This window comes from Rhinoderma darwinii, chromosome 3 (assembly GCF_050947455.1).
Source record: "Rhinoderma darwinii isolate aRhiDar2 chromosome 3, aRhiDar2.hap1, whole genome shotgun sequence".
Classification (NCBI taxonomy): domain Eukaryota; kingdom Metazoa; phylum Chordata; class Amphibia; order Anura; family Rhinodermatidae; genus Rhinoderma; species Rhinoderma darwinii.
In genome coordinates this window covers 357,963,757-357,979,173 of record NC_134689.1, presented here as the reverse complement: position 1 = coordinate 357,979,173, position 15,417 = coordinate 357,963,757, and the positions used below count along the sequence as shown (strand labels likewise).

The window sequence follows — 15,417 nt, the reverse complement described above, 5'->3', positions numbered from 1 at the left end:
TTCTAGCTGCAAACGTCTGGTTTTTAATGCAATATCTACATAGGTGTATAGAGGCCCATTTCCAGCAACCATCACTCCAATGTTCTAATGGTACATTGTGTTTGCTAACTGTGTTAGAAGGCTAATGGATGATTAGAAAACACTTGAAAACCCTTGTGCAATTATGTTAGCACCGCTGTAAACACTTTTGCTGTTTAGAGGAGCTATAAAACTGACCTTCGTTTGAGCTAGTTGAGAATCTGGAGCATTACATTTTTGGGTTCGATTAAACTCTCAAAATGGCTAGAAAAAGAGAGCTTTCATGTGAAACTCGACAGTCTATTCTTGTTCTTAGAAATGAAGGCTATTCCATGCGAGAAATTGCCAAGAAACTGAAGATTTCCTACAACGGTGTGTACTACTCCCTTCAGAGGACAGCACACACAGGCTCTAACCAGAGTAGAAAGAGAAGTGGGAGGCCTCGCTGCATAACTGAGCAACAAGACAAGTACATTAGAGTCTCTAGTTTGAGAAATAGACGCCTCACAGGTCCTCAACTGGCAGCTTCATTAAATAGTACCCGCAAAACGCCAGTGTCAACGTCTACAGTGAAGAGGCGACTCCGGGATGCTGGCCTTCAGGGCAGAGTGGCAAAGAAAAAGCCATATCTGAGACTGGCTAATAAAAGGAAAAGATTAATATGGGCAAAAGCACACAGACATTGGACAGAGGAAGATTGGAAAAAAGTGTTATGCACAGACGAATTGAAGTTTGAGATGTTTGGATCACACAGAAGAACATTGGTGAGACGCAGAACAACTGAAAAGATGCTGGAAGAGTGCCTGACGCCATCTGTCAAGCATGGTGGAGGTAATGTGATGGTCTGGGGTTGCTTTGGTGCTGGTAAAGTGGGAGATTTGTACAATGTAAAAGGGATTTTGAATAAGGAAGGCTATCACTCCATTTTGCAACGCCATGCCATACCCTGTGGACAGCGCTTGATTGGAGCCAATTTCATCCTACAACAGGACAATGACACAAAGCACACCTCCAAATTATGCAAGAACTATTTAGGGAAGAAGCAGGCAGCTGGTATTCTATCTGTAATGGAGTGGCCAGCGCAGACATCAGATCTCAACCCCATAGAGCTGTTGTGGGAGCAGCTTGACCGTATGGTACGCAAGATGTGCCCATCAAGCCAATCCAACTTGTGGGAGGGGCTTCTGGAAGCATGGGGTGAAATTTCTCCCGATTACCTCAGCAAATTAACAGCTAGAATGCCAAAGATCTGCAATGCTGTAATTGCTGCAAATGGAGCATTCTTTGACGAAAGCAAAAGTTTGAAGGAGAAAATTATTATTTCAAATAAAATTCATTATTTCTAACCTTGTCAATGTCTTGACTATATTTTCTAGTCACTTTGCAACTCATTTGATAAATATAATTGTGAGTTTTCATGGAAAACATCAAATTGTCTGGGTGACCCCAAACTTTTGAACGGTAGTGTACATCGGTAAAAAATGGCTGAAATTGCCTCCCATTGATTTCAATGTGAGGTGGAGGAAAAGGAAGCGACATGCCCTTTCTTGAGGCGTTTTCCGCCTTAAAAACCCCATTGAAATCAATAGGAGTCGGAAAAAAACGCTGCGAACAGCCACGGTGGTTTTTGACACTTTTATTTGACACGTTTCATGGCAAAAACAGCTGCCTATGGAAGAAAGGTAAAAAACGCGGCAAAAAACGCCTGTGGTGCAAAACCGGAGCTGATTTTTCCAGGCAAAAATTTCTGCCTGCAAAAAACTCAGTGTGAACAGGGCCTAATAAACTGTAGATTTTCTGCCCGCAAATCTGCCGTGATTCCGCTCTGTGTGAACATAACCTTGGAGGATTCTGTTTTTGTCTAAATCACCTTGCCGAACTGTTGTACTGATGAGGGAATTATGGGGAGAGTGAAGTGATCATGGATTGCAGAATGGGGAATTCCGCCTGCCAGCATAAAAGAAACCCCTTTATAAAATTGGCATCGAAAACAAGCATTCTTTTATAATGTGATTTCTTAACACGGTCAGAAGTGTCAGTGATTCTAAGGGTATGTTCACACAACTTATTTTCGGCCGTTTTTCAGACTGTAAACTGCCGAAAAATCGCCTCCAAACATCTGCCCATTGATTTCAATGGGAAAAACGGTTTTCTGTTCCGATGGGGTGTTTTTTTACGCGGCGGTTTTGAAAAACGGCCGCGTGAAAAAACGCCCATGAAAAAGAAGTACATGTCTCTTCTTGAGCTGTTACTGGAGCCGTTTGTCATTGACTCTATAGAAAAACGGCCGTAAAAAAAACGCAGCGAAAAATGCTAGTTAATTAAAAAACTTCTCAAAATCAGGAGCCGTTTTCCCTTGAAAACCACTCCGTATTTTCATATGTTTTTTGCTAAGCGTGTGAACATACCCTCACAGTGAAACATTGCCATGCCACTGGAACTGAGCTTGCTGCTCTGGCACTGGAAACCCAGCAGCGTGGTGATTCTTCTTTTCTCTTTAAAAAAAGGGAACGTTTGTTTTCGCTAAAATGTGCAATTTTGTAGATCTACTACGATGATCTTAATAACCTCCCATCTACGATTCCTGATTATTTGACCAATCATGAAATTGGGCAAAAATATCGGCCCCATGTGTGGCCAATTTAAATTAAAAAAAAGGGGGTTATAAAAAATGTTTGTCTTTCTTAGTTAATGATCTTATACTGATCTAATAAAATGACAAATATAATAACAAACAGACGTTAGACAATGTTTTATTTAACCCGTTAGTGACCGCCCCATAGTGTTTTTACGGTGGCCACTAACCGGCTTTATTCCGATACAATAGCCTTTTTACGGCGCTACATCTGCATAAGTAAACAGAGCAGGGAGCCGTTAAATCTCCCTGCTCTCAGCTACCAGAGGTAGCTGAGGGCTGGGGGCATCCCTGCTTGAACGGGTGAGATCGATATCAGTATCGATCTCACCCTTTTATCCCCTCAGATGCAGCGCTGATTAGCGAGTGCCGCATCGGAGTGGTTTTGGAGAGAGAGACACCGACACCCGGCAAAAAGATCGCTGAGTGTCTGTGTCTCCGATGGCAGCCGGGGGCCTAAAAGGCCCCCAGGTTTGCCTGTAGCCTCTGGCATGACCTAGCAGATGCCTGTCCGTTTTACACAGACAGGCATAAAACACTGCAATACTGAAGTATTGCAGTGTATTATAAATGGCGAAATTGCATTTTTTTTCTATTTCCCCCCCCCCCCCCCAAAAAAAAGTTAAGAAAAGTTAATCAATAAATTCTACGTACCCCAAAATGGTGCAATTAAAAATTACAACTTGTCCCGCAAAAAACAAGACCTTCTACAGCTATGTCAACTCAAAAATAAAAAAGTTATAGCTCTTTGAATGAGACGATGGAAAAATGTAAAAGTTGGCTTGTCATTAAGGTTTAAAACAGGCTGGTCATTAGGAGTTAAAGCCGAAGCAAATGGGGAAAAAGGACCTTAAAGAACTGCGCTTCAAGCCAAGTAATATCGGAAATCAAAATGGTTGTTTCGGGATCATCTTTATTTAAAGATCTCTCATGTAATGCTTTTCGTGGTGTTCCTCTCCTTCCTCAGACAATCGCGAGATCTGCCAAAACACGTAATTTGAGTGGTGTTGAAGAAAAAGATGATCCTATATCAAGCATTTTGGTTTCTGATATTATAGTTTCAGTAAATTCCTTTTTTTATTTTATTTTTTATTACTTTCTTCTGCTGGCAGGTATCATCGCAGCACCTATTGTACACCACTAACATAAGCTTTGCACAACTGAACAAGTTGAGCAGTAAAGTTATTGATTTCTGTTATGAATTTTTTTTTTTTGCTTACTTTTGGTCCTATGTAGCGCTCTGCTGGCCTTTCTGCAGCTTCGGTTGTGTATTATGTAAATAATTTCTTAACCCCTTAATGACTACGGATAAACCTTTTAACGGCAGTCCATAAGGGGCCTTATCACAGCGGCCTAATCAAAGCCTTGCATGGGTGATGACAGCCAGGCTCTTGCTAAAACGGTAGCGCTCAAAGTTTTCTTCAATCACGACCGTTAAACCCTTCAGATGCCGCGGTCATTAGTGACCACTGCATTTGAGTAGTTTACAGAGGGAGGGGGCTCTACAAATGCGATCGCGGGCTGCCGATGCGTTGCCATGGCAGCCGGGGTCCTAACAAAGGCCCCCAGGTCTGCTATATTCCTATTAGGCCGTGGCAGAGGCATGGCCTAATAGATTGCCTGTCCGTTTTATACTGACAGGCAATAATGCTTTAATATACTAAGTTTACCAAAGTATTCTATAAGCAATCAAAAGAACTCACAGTGCCTAGTGGGACTGAAAAAAATATTATTTTTCATAAAGTTTGTTTTATTTAGTAAAAGATTAAAAAATAAATAAAAACTACACATATATGGTATTGCCGCATTCGTGATGAACCTAAAAACTTACAGTTAGCATATTATTTGAACCGCAAGGTGAATGGCGTAAAAAAAAAAAAACGACAACCTTTTTATTTTTGTCCATTTCCCCCCCAAAAATAATTATAAAGGTTAATCCATAAGTCCTATATACCCCAAAATGGTAGCAATAAAGTCCCGCAAAAAACAAGCCCTCATATGGGGACATCGACGAAAAAAGTAATGGCTCTTGGAAAGCGGCGATTCAAAATAAAATGATTTTAGTTCAAAAGTGTTTTTAGTCTGTAAAAGTAGTAAAACTTAAAAAAAAGATACATATTTGGTATGGTCTTAATCGTATGACCCATAGAATACAGGTAGCATGATATCTACGCCGCACGGTGAACGGCGTAAATTTAATATGCATAAAACAATGGTAAATTGCTGCCGTCGCCCCCCCCCCAAAAAAAAAGTTAATCAAATAGCTCTATATACCTCAAAACAGTGTCATTGAAAAATACAACTCATCCCGCAAAAAACAAGTCCTCATACAGCCATGTCCACGGGAAGATAAAATAGTTACAGCAATTTGAATATGACCATGGAAAAACTAAAATATAGCTTGGTCATTAAGGTCCAGAATACATGCAGGGGGAAGGGGTTAATATTTCAGGTGCGTGTTTTGTTTTTTTACATCTGTGCTTTAAAAATGGTTGATTTATGTTTTATATTTAATTTTAAAATCAATCTACATACCAATACATTAAAAGGAAACTATGAAAAAGGTCCTTTACATCGACCATGTACCTTAGTTATGGCCCTCCCACCTCCCAGGAATCATACTTACAGCAGTCAGCCAGTGGCACGCTGCCCGGGAACCTGCCATTATTGTCAAATGTCAATAGTTCCAAGTGTAGGCTTTGTTCTCATTATTATTGATTCCTGTCCATAAAAGCTGCCTTTGCTATGTGTAGTGTACTTGAGAATAAAGCTAAATTAATCTACCATAGTAAAAGACTTTATGGTCTTGTTTGCTCCCATTTTGGGAAATGTTGATGCAGATGGAGTTCCCAGGTATCATCGATCTCTGTGAAGAAAGAGTTTACATAGCGTTATTGGGTTATTTCATGTTTTTTCATAGATTCTTACATTTATTGTGATAGTCTATTGGACAATTGCATGTAAAATCTAGTTAGAGAATTTTCTCCGTTAAAGAAAAATATCAGTAAATATATAACGCTGTACTTGCTGTAAGTGCTAGATTTGTCTACAGAATACCTGCTAGAAGGACAATCTCTATATGAATATTCACATGTAAATAATAAAGTGTATTAATAAGTTAATTAGGCGTGAGAGGAGTGAATAGTTAGAGCCATGATTCTTGTGATGAGGTCTCATTCACTCTGTTTTTTAAACCTTTCGTCGGAGGTATACGTCAGGAGGAGTCCCGATGTATACCTTCGGAAGGTAGCGTCGTATCCCACTGTATAGGCATACAGTGGAATACGTCACCCGAAGTCCCCGTCGCAGCGCTACTTGAAGCAGTGTGCCGGGGGGAAGCCCCCGACGTCACTGTCCATACATGGACAATGATGTCAGGGACTTTCAACTACAGAGTCCCCAGCCAGAGCATTGCAAGCACTCTGGCCGGGGGCTCCCGTGTTGGGAAAGCCCTTGATGTCGCTGTCTATATATGGACCAGAATTCCGCACCCGGAGGAGCCCCTTACGTCACTGTCCGTATATGGACAATGATGTTAAGGGCTTTATAATGCCAGAGCGTTGGCATTATTCCACTTCTTGAGGGAGCCCCTGACGTCGCTGTCCATATATGGACAGTGACGTCCGAGGCGTCTCCAGTCCTAGGCCAGAGAGCTATCGATGCTCTCTACCTGAGGACTCTGACCCTGGGGAAGATCCCCAAGGTATACACTTAACATAGTTTTATGACGGATGCCATACAGTGGCATCCAGAATAGAGAAATACCACAGCACTGGACCACAGATAGGTGCACGCCTCAATAGGACCTGATCCACGGTCCCCGATACCAGATAGACAAGAACAGACGAGGAGACAGCACTTCCAACATATGTCAGCTTTATAATCACCCGTGCGACGTTTCAGTCCGACAGGACCTATCTCAAGCATGGGAGAGAAAGGTCCTGTCGGACTGAAACGTCGCACGGGTGATTAAAAAGCTGACATATGTTGGAAGTGCTGTCTCCTTGTCTGTTCTTGTCTATACAGTGGCATCCGTCACACTCAGGCTCCCATGTTAAAAAAAACTTATACCGCACAGTCTTTTCTTTTTATCGGGATCTCCAGGCTGGAATAGTGTAGTATACTACGTTATTCCACCCTGCAAAAAAAAAAAACGTATACCAGCCTGATGGAGGCTAAAAGGAGACTCTTTTGGCCTCCGTCGGGCTAATGGAGCTCTACGGACATGTTTATTGCGTATGCCAGGAGCTTTTCTGATGTACACGATAAACCTAGTGCACAAACATGTTATGAATCAGGCCTAACTTGTCAAAGCCTGTGAGGCTCTTACTCTGAGGCCTTGAGAATATTGTGTCCAACTACACTGAAACCAGAATGTTCATCTTTTGGGTGTTAGTCTTTCATCTAGTTTGCTTCCATTGCTGACCTAAAGACTTCTTTGGTTATTAGGTGGTTCCTGCAGAAATTGGGAGTCGTCTTTATTCCACCAGACGGATTATCCAAGTCTCTCAGTGAAGCTGTTTTTTCTGCGGTGAGGGAAGAAGCTTTACAAAAATTTTTTTTTCCTTGTCTTGCTTGTCCTGATGTTTACCTCTTGCTTTGCATAAATATTTCATACACTATGTTGTATGTTTTCAGTCATTGATTGATATACAGTTTCAGGCTTTGGCTGAGTTCACATCACTGTCTGTGTTCCGTTAAGGGGTTCCGTCTGAGGTTTCCGTTGGGTTAACCCCTCAGCGGAAAGCAAATGGAAACTTCCGTTTCCCTCACCATTGAACTCAATGGTGATGGAAACCTGGCTAATGGTTTTCGTCTGTCACCGTTGTGACAGGGTTCCGTCGATTTGACGGAATCAATAGCGCAGTCGACTGCTATTGGTTCCGTCAAGAACAACGGAACCCTGTCACAACGGTAACAGACTGAAACCATTAGCTAGGTTTCCGTCACCAATTATATCAATGGTGAGGGAAATGGAAGCTTAGGTTTTTGTTTGCCTTTCCGTTGAGGGGTTAACCCGACGGAAACCTCCGACGCAACCCTTCAACGGAAGGCCAACGGTGATGTGAACATGCCCTTTTATTACTTTTTAAAAAAAAATACATTTTCCACTATTTTACTTTCTGACACTGTAATTTGTTTATACCTTTAACTTTTGACAGTATATTGAGACACAGCTGACAGAAGGGCAGCATCTCCTGGTGTTCTTGGAGTCCACCTCCTCAACAAGTTGTCGCAAAGCATTTCCTGCAGTTCATAAATGGGTCCGGCAGATGATGACAGCTGTGCAGTCTGGGGTAGTTTCAGACATCCTCATTGTGCCTGTGGGAATTTCCTACGAAACTTGTGCAGAAACTGTCGGCAGTGGCAGAGAGGTTAGTCTGTACCAATGCCTGGTATATTCCTGGTGGTTTACCCTTCTCTTTAATATCTGTCTCGTTTTTGTCAGCTGGCATCTTTTCTTGGATTGTGCCGATTCCTCACGTTTGCCTTTTGTCCCTGGTCAAGCTCTCTGGGTTGTGCACGTGTTGACTTTGCTCAGCCCTTTTCGCTACAGGTTGGTCTTTTAATTTATATGTATACATTATTCAATTTTTACATGATGAGCTGTATCTTGTTACTCTGTGAGATAAAACTCTTGAATTATGAACTGTTTCTGAGAATGGAGTGAACATATATTGTACACATGTAAATTGCCAGTAAGTTCATTTTATCTCTGTTTTATCTTTTAGGATTCTAGGTGTTTGTCTGTCAGCCACAGTTTTTTCACTTGTTAATACGTTACTGTACAGTTTAATGGATATTTCACAGGGACTTCTTATAAAGATGTACCTTAGCTTGTCCGAGCAGTAATGTTTACTTCAATAGGAACGGGAATAAGCTGCTGCCAGACACTGCATGGTCAGATACGCAGCATAGAAGCCACGCATAAATGCTCTCTGGAGACCTCACATCTACAGACTTTAACCCACCTCAGAACAGAATTAAAGAACCTTCTAAACATTTCTTCTGCCAAGGCCTATCTGTCCTGTCAAAAGAAATATTTTGCACATGGTGACAAAGCCTCTAAATTCATGATGTCCCTCCTTAAACAACGAAGAAAATCCTCATACATTTACACACTTCAATCCAAAACTAATGTGGAATTAACCACAGAGATAGCACATGCTTTTAAGGAATACTTCGGCACACTATATCGCCTCGATGAGCAGATGAGTCCAGAAACATCTAAAGGCTGGGCAGTATCTATCGACCCTCAATCTACCACACTTAGATCAGGAACGGCCCTCCAAATTGATCCTACCGTTCTCCATAAAAGAACCTCAGGACGCTTTAGGTAGCTCCCCGAAAGGTAAATTTCCAGGTCCAGACGGACTTTCCATCTTTTACTCTAACACATTCAAGAACATACTCCTTCCCCCAAATGCTAAACTTCTTCAACTCCATATAAAAAGGAGAAACTTCCCTAAAAAATCACTAATGGCCAGAATTTCGCTCATACATAAAAAAAAGATAATGATCTGCAACTGCAGACCAATCTCCTTACAAAATAATGACTTGAATTTTTTTGCAAAACTTTTTGCCTTACGGGTAAAACAAATTCTATCGGGCCCGATACACCCAGACCAGGTGGGATTTGTTCCCAAGCGGGAACGGAAGGACAACGTTCATAGAGAGATCTACTTGGTCTCTAGGTGAAGGTAGAACTCCTCGACTTTGGTGTTTTTAAGTACAGGTGCCGAGAAGGCCTTTTATAGGATAGATTGGCACTACATGGAGCTAACTTTGCAGAAATTTGGTTTCCCCCAGAAGTTTATCTGCGATTTTCTCTCTGTATTCCAATCCATCTGCAAGCAGTCTGGTCAATGGTACCCACTCCCCAGATTTTTTCATAAAAAATGGTTCAAGACAGGGATGTTCCCTATCCCCCATCTTATTTGGATTAACCATGGAAACATTGCTTCAAGCGATTAGACAGAATGTATATATTAAAGCTGTCCTAATAGGCCAAGTAGAGCACAAGGCAGCTGCTATCGCAGATGACATTCTCCTCCTCATATCTAATCCTGCTGAAGCTTTCCCTGCCCAGGAGACCTTACTAAATTAATTTGGACATATATTGAACTTCAAAATTAACCCACATAAATACCAAGCTTTGAACATATCTCTCCCGCAAGAAGTTTTACTACCCATTAAAACTAATAGCTCCTATATATGGAGTGATTCCCGCTTAAAATATTTAGGTATCAGCATAGCTCTGATTGGGCTTTCTGGATTAAGTGGCTTGTGTAACAAGTTGAGTTATTAAACAGGAGTTAAAGCCCCTGTAAGTACTCTTCTTCTTTACTTTTACTTTTTGAATTGTTCACAGTTTTTTTGTAACTGGAATAATGGATAGCAAGATTGGAGGTTTTCTTCAGTGCACAGTTTGCCATATGTATGCACGACTGGAGCAGGAGTCCCAGGGTGAATAGCTCTGTGGCAGATGTGAGCATGTTGTTCACCTGGAAGCTCGCATTAGAGATCTGGAGGAGCAAAATGCAACACTGAGGGCAGTAGACCATCTCGAGCGGAGCATGCTGCTCACTGAGCAAGCAGTTAGTGAAGTAGACCTGGAGGGTGAAGACATGGGTCAGCTGGACCGGGCAAGAAGCAGGGTTAATGTAGAAAGGGGTCCAAGAAAAGGAAGGTCAATCCTGTTTCTGTTATTCCAAGCAAAATTGCCAAGTTGGGTGATGATGCGAGGGTGACATTCTCAGAAATGGCAGCCCTAGTGGATACTGATCCCCCTAACAGCCAGGAGAACAGCCCAGCTAGTAGTCTGCGGGATGGTAATGCAGGTAAGGCAAGACAGTAGTTCTAAGGGATTCTATAATCGGGAAGACGGATAGAATAATTTGTCGCAAAGACCGCCTCAACAGAATGGTTTGCTGTCTCCCTGGTGTCAGGGTTTGGCATGTGGTGGAACGTGTGGATAAATTACTGGGAGGGGCTGGTGATGATCCAGCTGTTGTGGTCCATGTGGGTACGAACGACAGAATACATGGTAGGTGCAGCAGCCTTAAGAATAATTTTAAAGAACTAGGCTACAAGCTGAAGGGAAGGACCTCCAAGGTAGTATTCTCAGGAATACTGCCTGTGCCATGTGCATCACAGGAAAGACAGCGGGAGCTTAGGGAGTTAAATGCATGGCTTAAGTCTTGGTGTGAGGAGAAGGCTTTGGGTTCCTAGAGCACTGGGCTGACATTTCATTGGGGTACAAACTGTATTCTGCAGATGATTGCACCTAAATGGAAAGGGGTCTGCTGTGCTGGGGGAGAGAATTCTAGCCGGGGTGACGGAGTATTTAAACTAGGAAAATGTAATCCCATTCCCCTCCCCTTCTGGAAATTAGAGATACATGTGACCCAAGAGACAAAACTGCCTGATCTACGATCCCACTCTCTCTGAAACATTGTCAGATAAACCTAGTAGAGGTAAAACCCCAGGGTTGCTACCCTACCATGGATCATTTACGAAGCAAAACGGGTTGACCAGATTTCCCCCTTGATTTTTTTCTACATATATTGGCCTTCCTACGACAATGTGTTATGAACACAGATTTAAACAGACAATTGACTACATTTGAAGCACTGCTCTCGCAACAAACCCCACCTGTGAAAACTGTCTCTACATTATACAACCTACTTATCGAAAAATCCCCACTCCCCAATACCCATCTACATTAAAAAAAATGGGAAAAAGACCTAAACAAATCTTTCACATTGCTAGAACATAACCACCTGTTGGCAATACTATCTAGGATTTTTAGGTGCGTTAGACTCCAGGAAAATGTATTCAAAATCTTCATTAGATGGTATAGCACACCAGACAAACATGCACGCTTTAGAGGAAATCTTTCCACCTCGTGCTGGAGGTGTAAGAATGCACATGGCACTTTTTCACATCTGGTGGACATGCCCAAACCTACACCCCCTTTGGTCCACCCTAGTGGAACAGATTAATAAAATCTGTAAAATGCATCTTCCACTGGATCCCACTATTGCACTCCTCTCACTTATATAACCACCCGTCAATCAATACACAAGTTATTTGATAAGTTGTCTTTTTTCACAGCCGAAAGGCTGCTAATAACTGCAAAGTGGAAATCGCCCATATCCACAGGATATGCCATAAATGTCAGATAGATGCGGGTCCCACCTCTGGTATCTAGAACGGGGTCCCCTAAACCCCTTTCTACCTTTCTCGGTTCCCGCTGCCTCCAGGACAACTGCGTAATTTCTGACCCTGTAATCAGGAAAACATGGTAGCTCGCTGAGCTCCGCTGTTTCCGTAACTCTCATAGAGGAGAATGGCAGTTATGGAAGTAGCGTAGCACGGAAAAAGATGGACCTCAGAGACTTCCATCTACCCCTTCCTATTTTTTCTACTTGCGCAGTATGGTCACCATAGCTAAACTGGCTGCATCAACAACACGTGGCCTGAGCATTAACCCCTTCCCCCTGCTGGCATTCTGGGCCCTAATGTCCAAGCCATTTTTTAGATTTTTCCATTGTCACATTCGAAGAGCTGTAACTTTTTTATTTTTGCGTCGGCATAGCTGTATAAGGTCTTGTTTTTTGCGGGACGACTTGCAGTTTTTATTGGTACCATTTGAGAGTAGATGCGACTTTTTGATCACTTTCTATCACATTTTTTTAAAGTCAGGATTAACAGAAAACAGCAATTTTTCCATTGTTTTTTATTTTATTTTTTACGGCGTTCACAGTGCGGGTTAAATAATGTAACAGCTTTATAGTCGGGGTCGTTACGGACGTGGCGATACCAAATATGTGTAACTTTTTTGCTTTATTGTAGTTTTTTTTAATAGTAAAGCATTTTGTAAGGGGAAAAGCTGGGTTTTTCATTTATTTTTTTTCACTTTTTTTTTAAATTAACTTTATTAAACTTTTTTTACTTTTTTACTAGTCCCACTAGGGGACTTCACTATCCTCCGATCGCTATTATAATACACTGCAATACTTTTGTATTGCAGTGTATTACTGCCTGTCCGTTTAAAACGGACAGGCATCTGCTAGGTCATGCCTGCGGCATGATCTAGCAGGCATTCGCTGCAGGCAGACCTGGGGGTCTTTATTAGACCCCCGGCTGCCATAGAAGACACAGACACTCGGCGATTTTATCGCCGGGTGTCAGTGAGATGAGAGGGAGCTCCCTCCCTCTCTCCAAAACCATTCAGATGCGGTGCTCGCTATTGTGCACCGCATCTGAAGGGTTAAACAGGTGAGATCGATACTAATATCGATCTCACCCGGCAGAGCAGGGACGCCCCCAGCCCTCAGCTGCTTCTGGCAGCTGAGAGCAGGGAGATTTCACGGCTCCCTGCTCTGTTTACTTTATTCTAATGCAGCGACGTAGTTTGGCGGCGCTCTAGAATAAAGCCCACTAATGACCGCCGTAAAAAGACGTATCGGCGGTCATTAAGGGGTTAAGGTGTCTCTTCCATCCAGTGATAAAAAAAACTAACATATTGACATGAAATCTATATGAATAAACCAGGGAACCTCTTTTTCAGACTTTCCCGCATGTATTGCTATTCTTTGACTAAAAAAATCTGGAGCATATGTTGAACTTTGATAATTTGATCAGCAGATGTAAATATGTAAGAGCATTTGATGTTATGAGTTTTACAACACTTATTAATATAGACAGTCGTCTGTTTTCTGTTACAGGAGTACATAAACAACTATGCTTGTAAACATTCATCTGTCCCTTGCTTACGTGGGGCTCTTTTGCCCCGAATTCTTGGTACAAGGTAATAAAAATGACTGTACATTCGGTAGAAGCATTGGAAGAAGTCTGGGCATCTGAATGTATGGGCTAGAAATGTAGCAACTACCTTTGCTGCACAGTTCCAGAAAATTAAACTTGTGTAAGCATTTCTTTAACCTATTATTTGTTCTAAAACAGTTGCAAAAATAGTTGTCACTTTTACATTTCTCGCTTGTGTCATTGGGGCACACAGAAGACCACAGGTATATGCTGCTGCCACTAGGAGGCGGATAATAAGTCAAAAGTTTTTACTCCACCCCCCCTACACAGACTTTAGCTTTGCTGCAGATACTGAGCTAATTAATTTTAGTTAAGAGTCTAAAGGAGACAGACCTCCCTGCTTTTGCAGGTTTACACTTATGTTTATTTTTTTTATTTTTAGGATCGGAAATAGGGACAACAAAGTCTTCTTGCCCTTCTGCGAGAAGGGCGAACAGTGTCAATTTTATTACACTGTTGCCCCCCTCCTACATGAGACAGCTTGACTCCTCTGTTGCCTGCTAACTATAGGATCACCCAGGGTCCTGCCGGCTCCCCCTGCCCAGCGGTCTCACACGACAGGGTGAGATTCTGAAGGAGAGGTTCTCCAGGGGAGCTGAAGTGAAGAGGAAAAACTCAAGTCTAGTATAGCAAGCAGGGTGAAAATTCTTCCTCGCTCTTTTCCTCCTTTTCCACATGGGTCTATATTTACTTTGTGCCCTCCCTGGCCTAATCTTAGCTGACTTGCATCTTTCTAACCCGCCACTTTAGGCCCCAGCCTACTGTTTAGGCTCCTCCCCAACCAGGCTCCCCTACTCCATATCGGCGTGGTACTTCCCTATTTGCCTTCCCTTGTATGACTCTGCTTACCTCCTTATTGGTTGGTCACGGTGTGCGACCTTTCTGTTCGGCCACAGCATCTACTCCAGTCCAAAACTTAACTTCGGTCTTACTCCTCTGAAGAGGTGAGCGAGGCTTCAATCACGGACTTGCTCTGTCCCTCCAACAGAACTTTCTGACTTCTCTTTACCAGAATAAAGTCCTCCTACCCTTTCCAACCTCCATAGCGGTACACGTCTGGACAAGCCTGCCACGCATCATCTTGGCTCCGTTCCCTGCTCTGTGGTCCAGGGACCCTGCCTGAAGTCCTCTACCCAGATTCCTGGTAGGACCAGCCTGGTGTTGAATTTTTTTCCCCCTACACCCTTCCCTACAGTTTTGAGCTTAGTTGTACTCTGCAGCAGTAGTTACTGAGGGACTCAAACACATTACACATGTCAAAACCTAGAGGCTAAACGGCACGCCTATGTTGTCAGTAACCACTTTTTTGCTTGCACTAGACGCAGCACCAAGTTACAGTGCAGTCAGTCTATTCCCCCTGTTCTGCCAGCCTGGCTTCGAGACACAACCACCGTCCCATCCTTCGGCATGGTCGACACACACTCTGAATTTTGTCACCACACGCTCTGTCTCTAGCTGTAAATGACCTTACCAAGGTCTTCTGGTCCATGATGGGCATCCTGGGCCTTCTGGCTGACCAGACTCCTCCCACTAGATTGTCTTCCGAACCACAAGTTGAGTGCCTCGCTCGAAGCAGAACTCGTAAAAGTACTAGTTTCTTTTATCTCGCCTCCCCTGTCTGAGGCTCGCTCTGATGCTTCTCAACAGGATGGGTATTTGTCAGATGGTGAACTCAGACTCTTGCTCAGATTTGATTGCTCAACAGAGCTCCAAAAGAGCCTCCATGGTGGACAGCCTTAATACTGCAGTCTGGGAGATTCTCCAGACCCTCCTATGATCAAAGGGGTTTTTACTTTCATCCAACCGAGCACTTCCCTAAGTTTTTTCTCATAAGTCCAATTGTGACTAAGTGCTCTCTTCAGTGGACCCTCCCGTTTTCGACTGGGCATGGCTGCCACACATGCCATGGCTGAAGCCAGTTCCTTTCGTGA

The 15,417-nt window shown here is 42.8% G+C and overlaps 1 protein-coding gene across 3 annotated transcripts in view; it reads left to right on the top strand.

Annotated features, from left to right (window-relative positions):
• Positions 1 to 15,417, top strand: part of LOC142749936 (glycerol-3-phosphate acyltransferase 2, mitochondrial-like) — a 161,064-nt gene that overhangs the window by 89,029 nt on the left and 56,618 nt on the right. For all 3 annotated transcript variants that reach the window (XR_012882510.1, XM_075858551.1, XM_075858553.1), the window contains exons 9-12: positions 7,103 to 7,184; positions 7,816 to 8,028; positions 8,103 to 8,210; positions 13,387 to 13,469. Coding sequence is in view for 2 of the 3 variants with exons in the window: in XM_075858551.1 (XP_075714666.1) it covers positions 7,103 to 7,184; positions 7,816 to 8,028; positions 8,103 to 8,210; positions 13,387 to 13,469 (486 nt within the window). In the remaining variant the exon portion in view is untranslated. The remainder of the gene's footprint in view (positions 1 to 7,102; positions 7,185 to 7,815; positions 8,029 to 8,102; positions 8,211 to 13,386; positions 13,470 to 15,417) is intronic.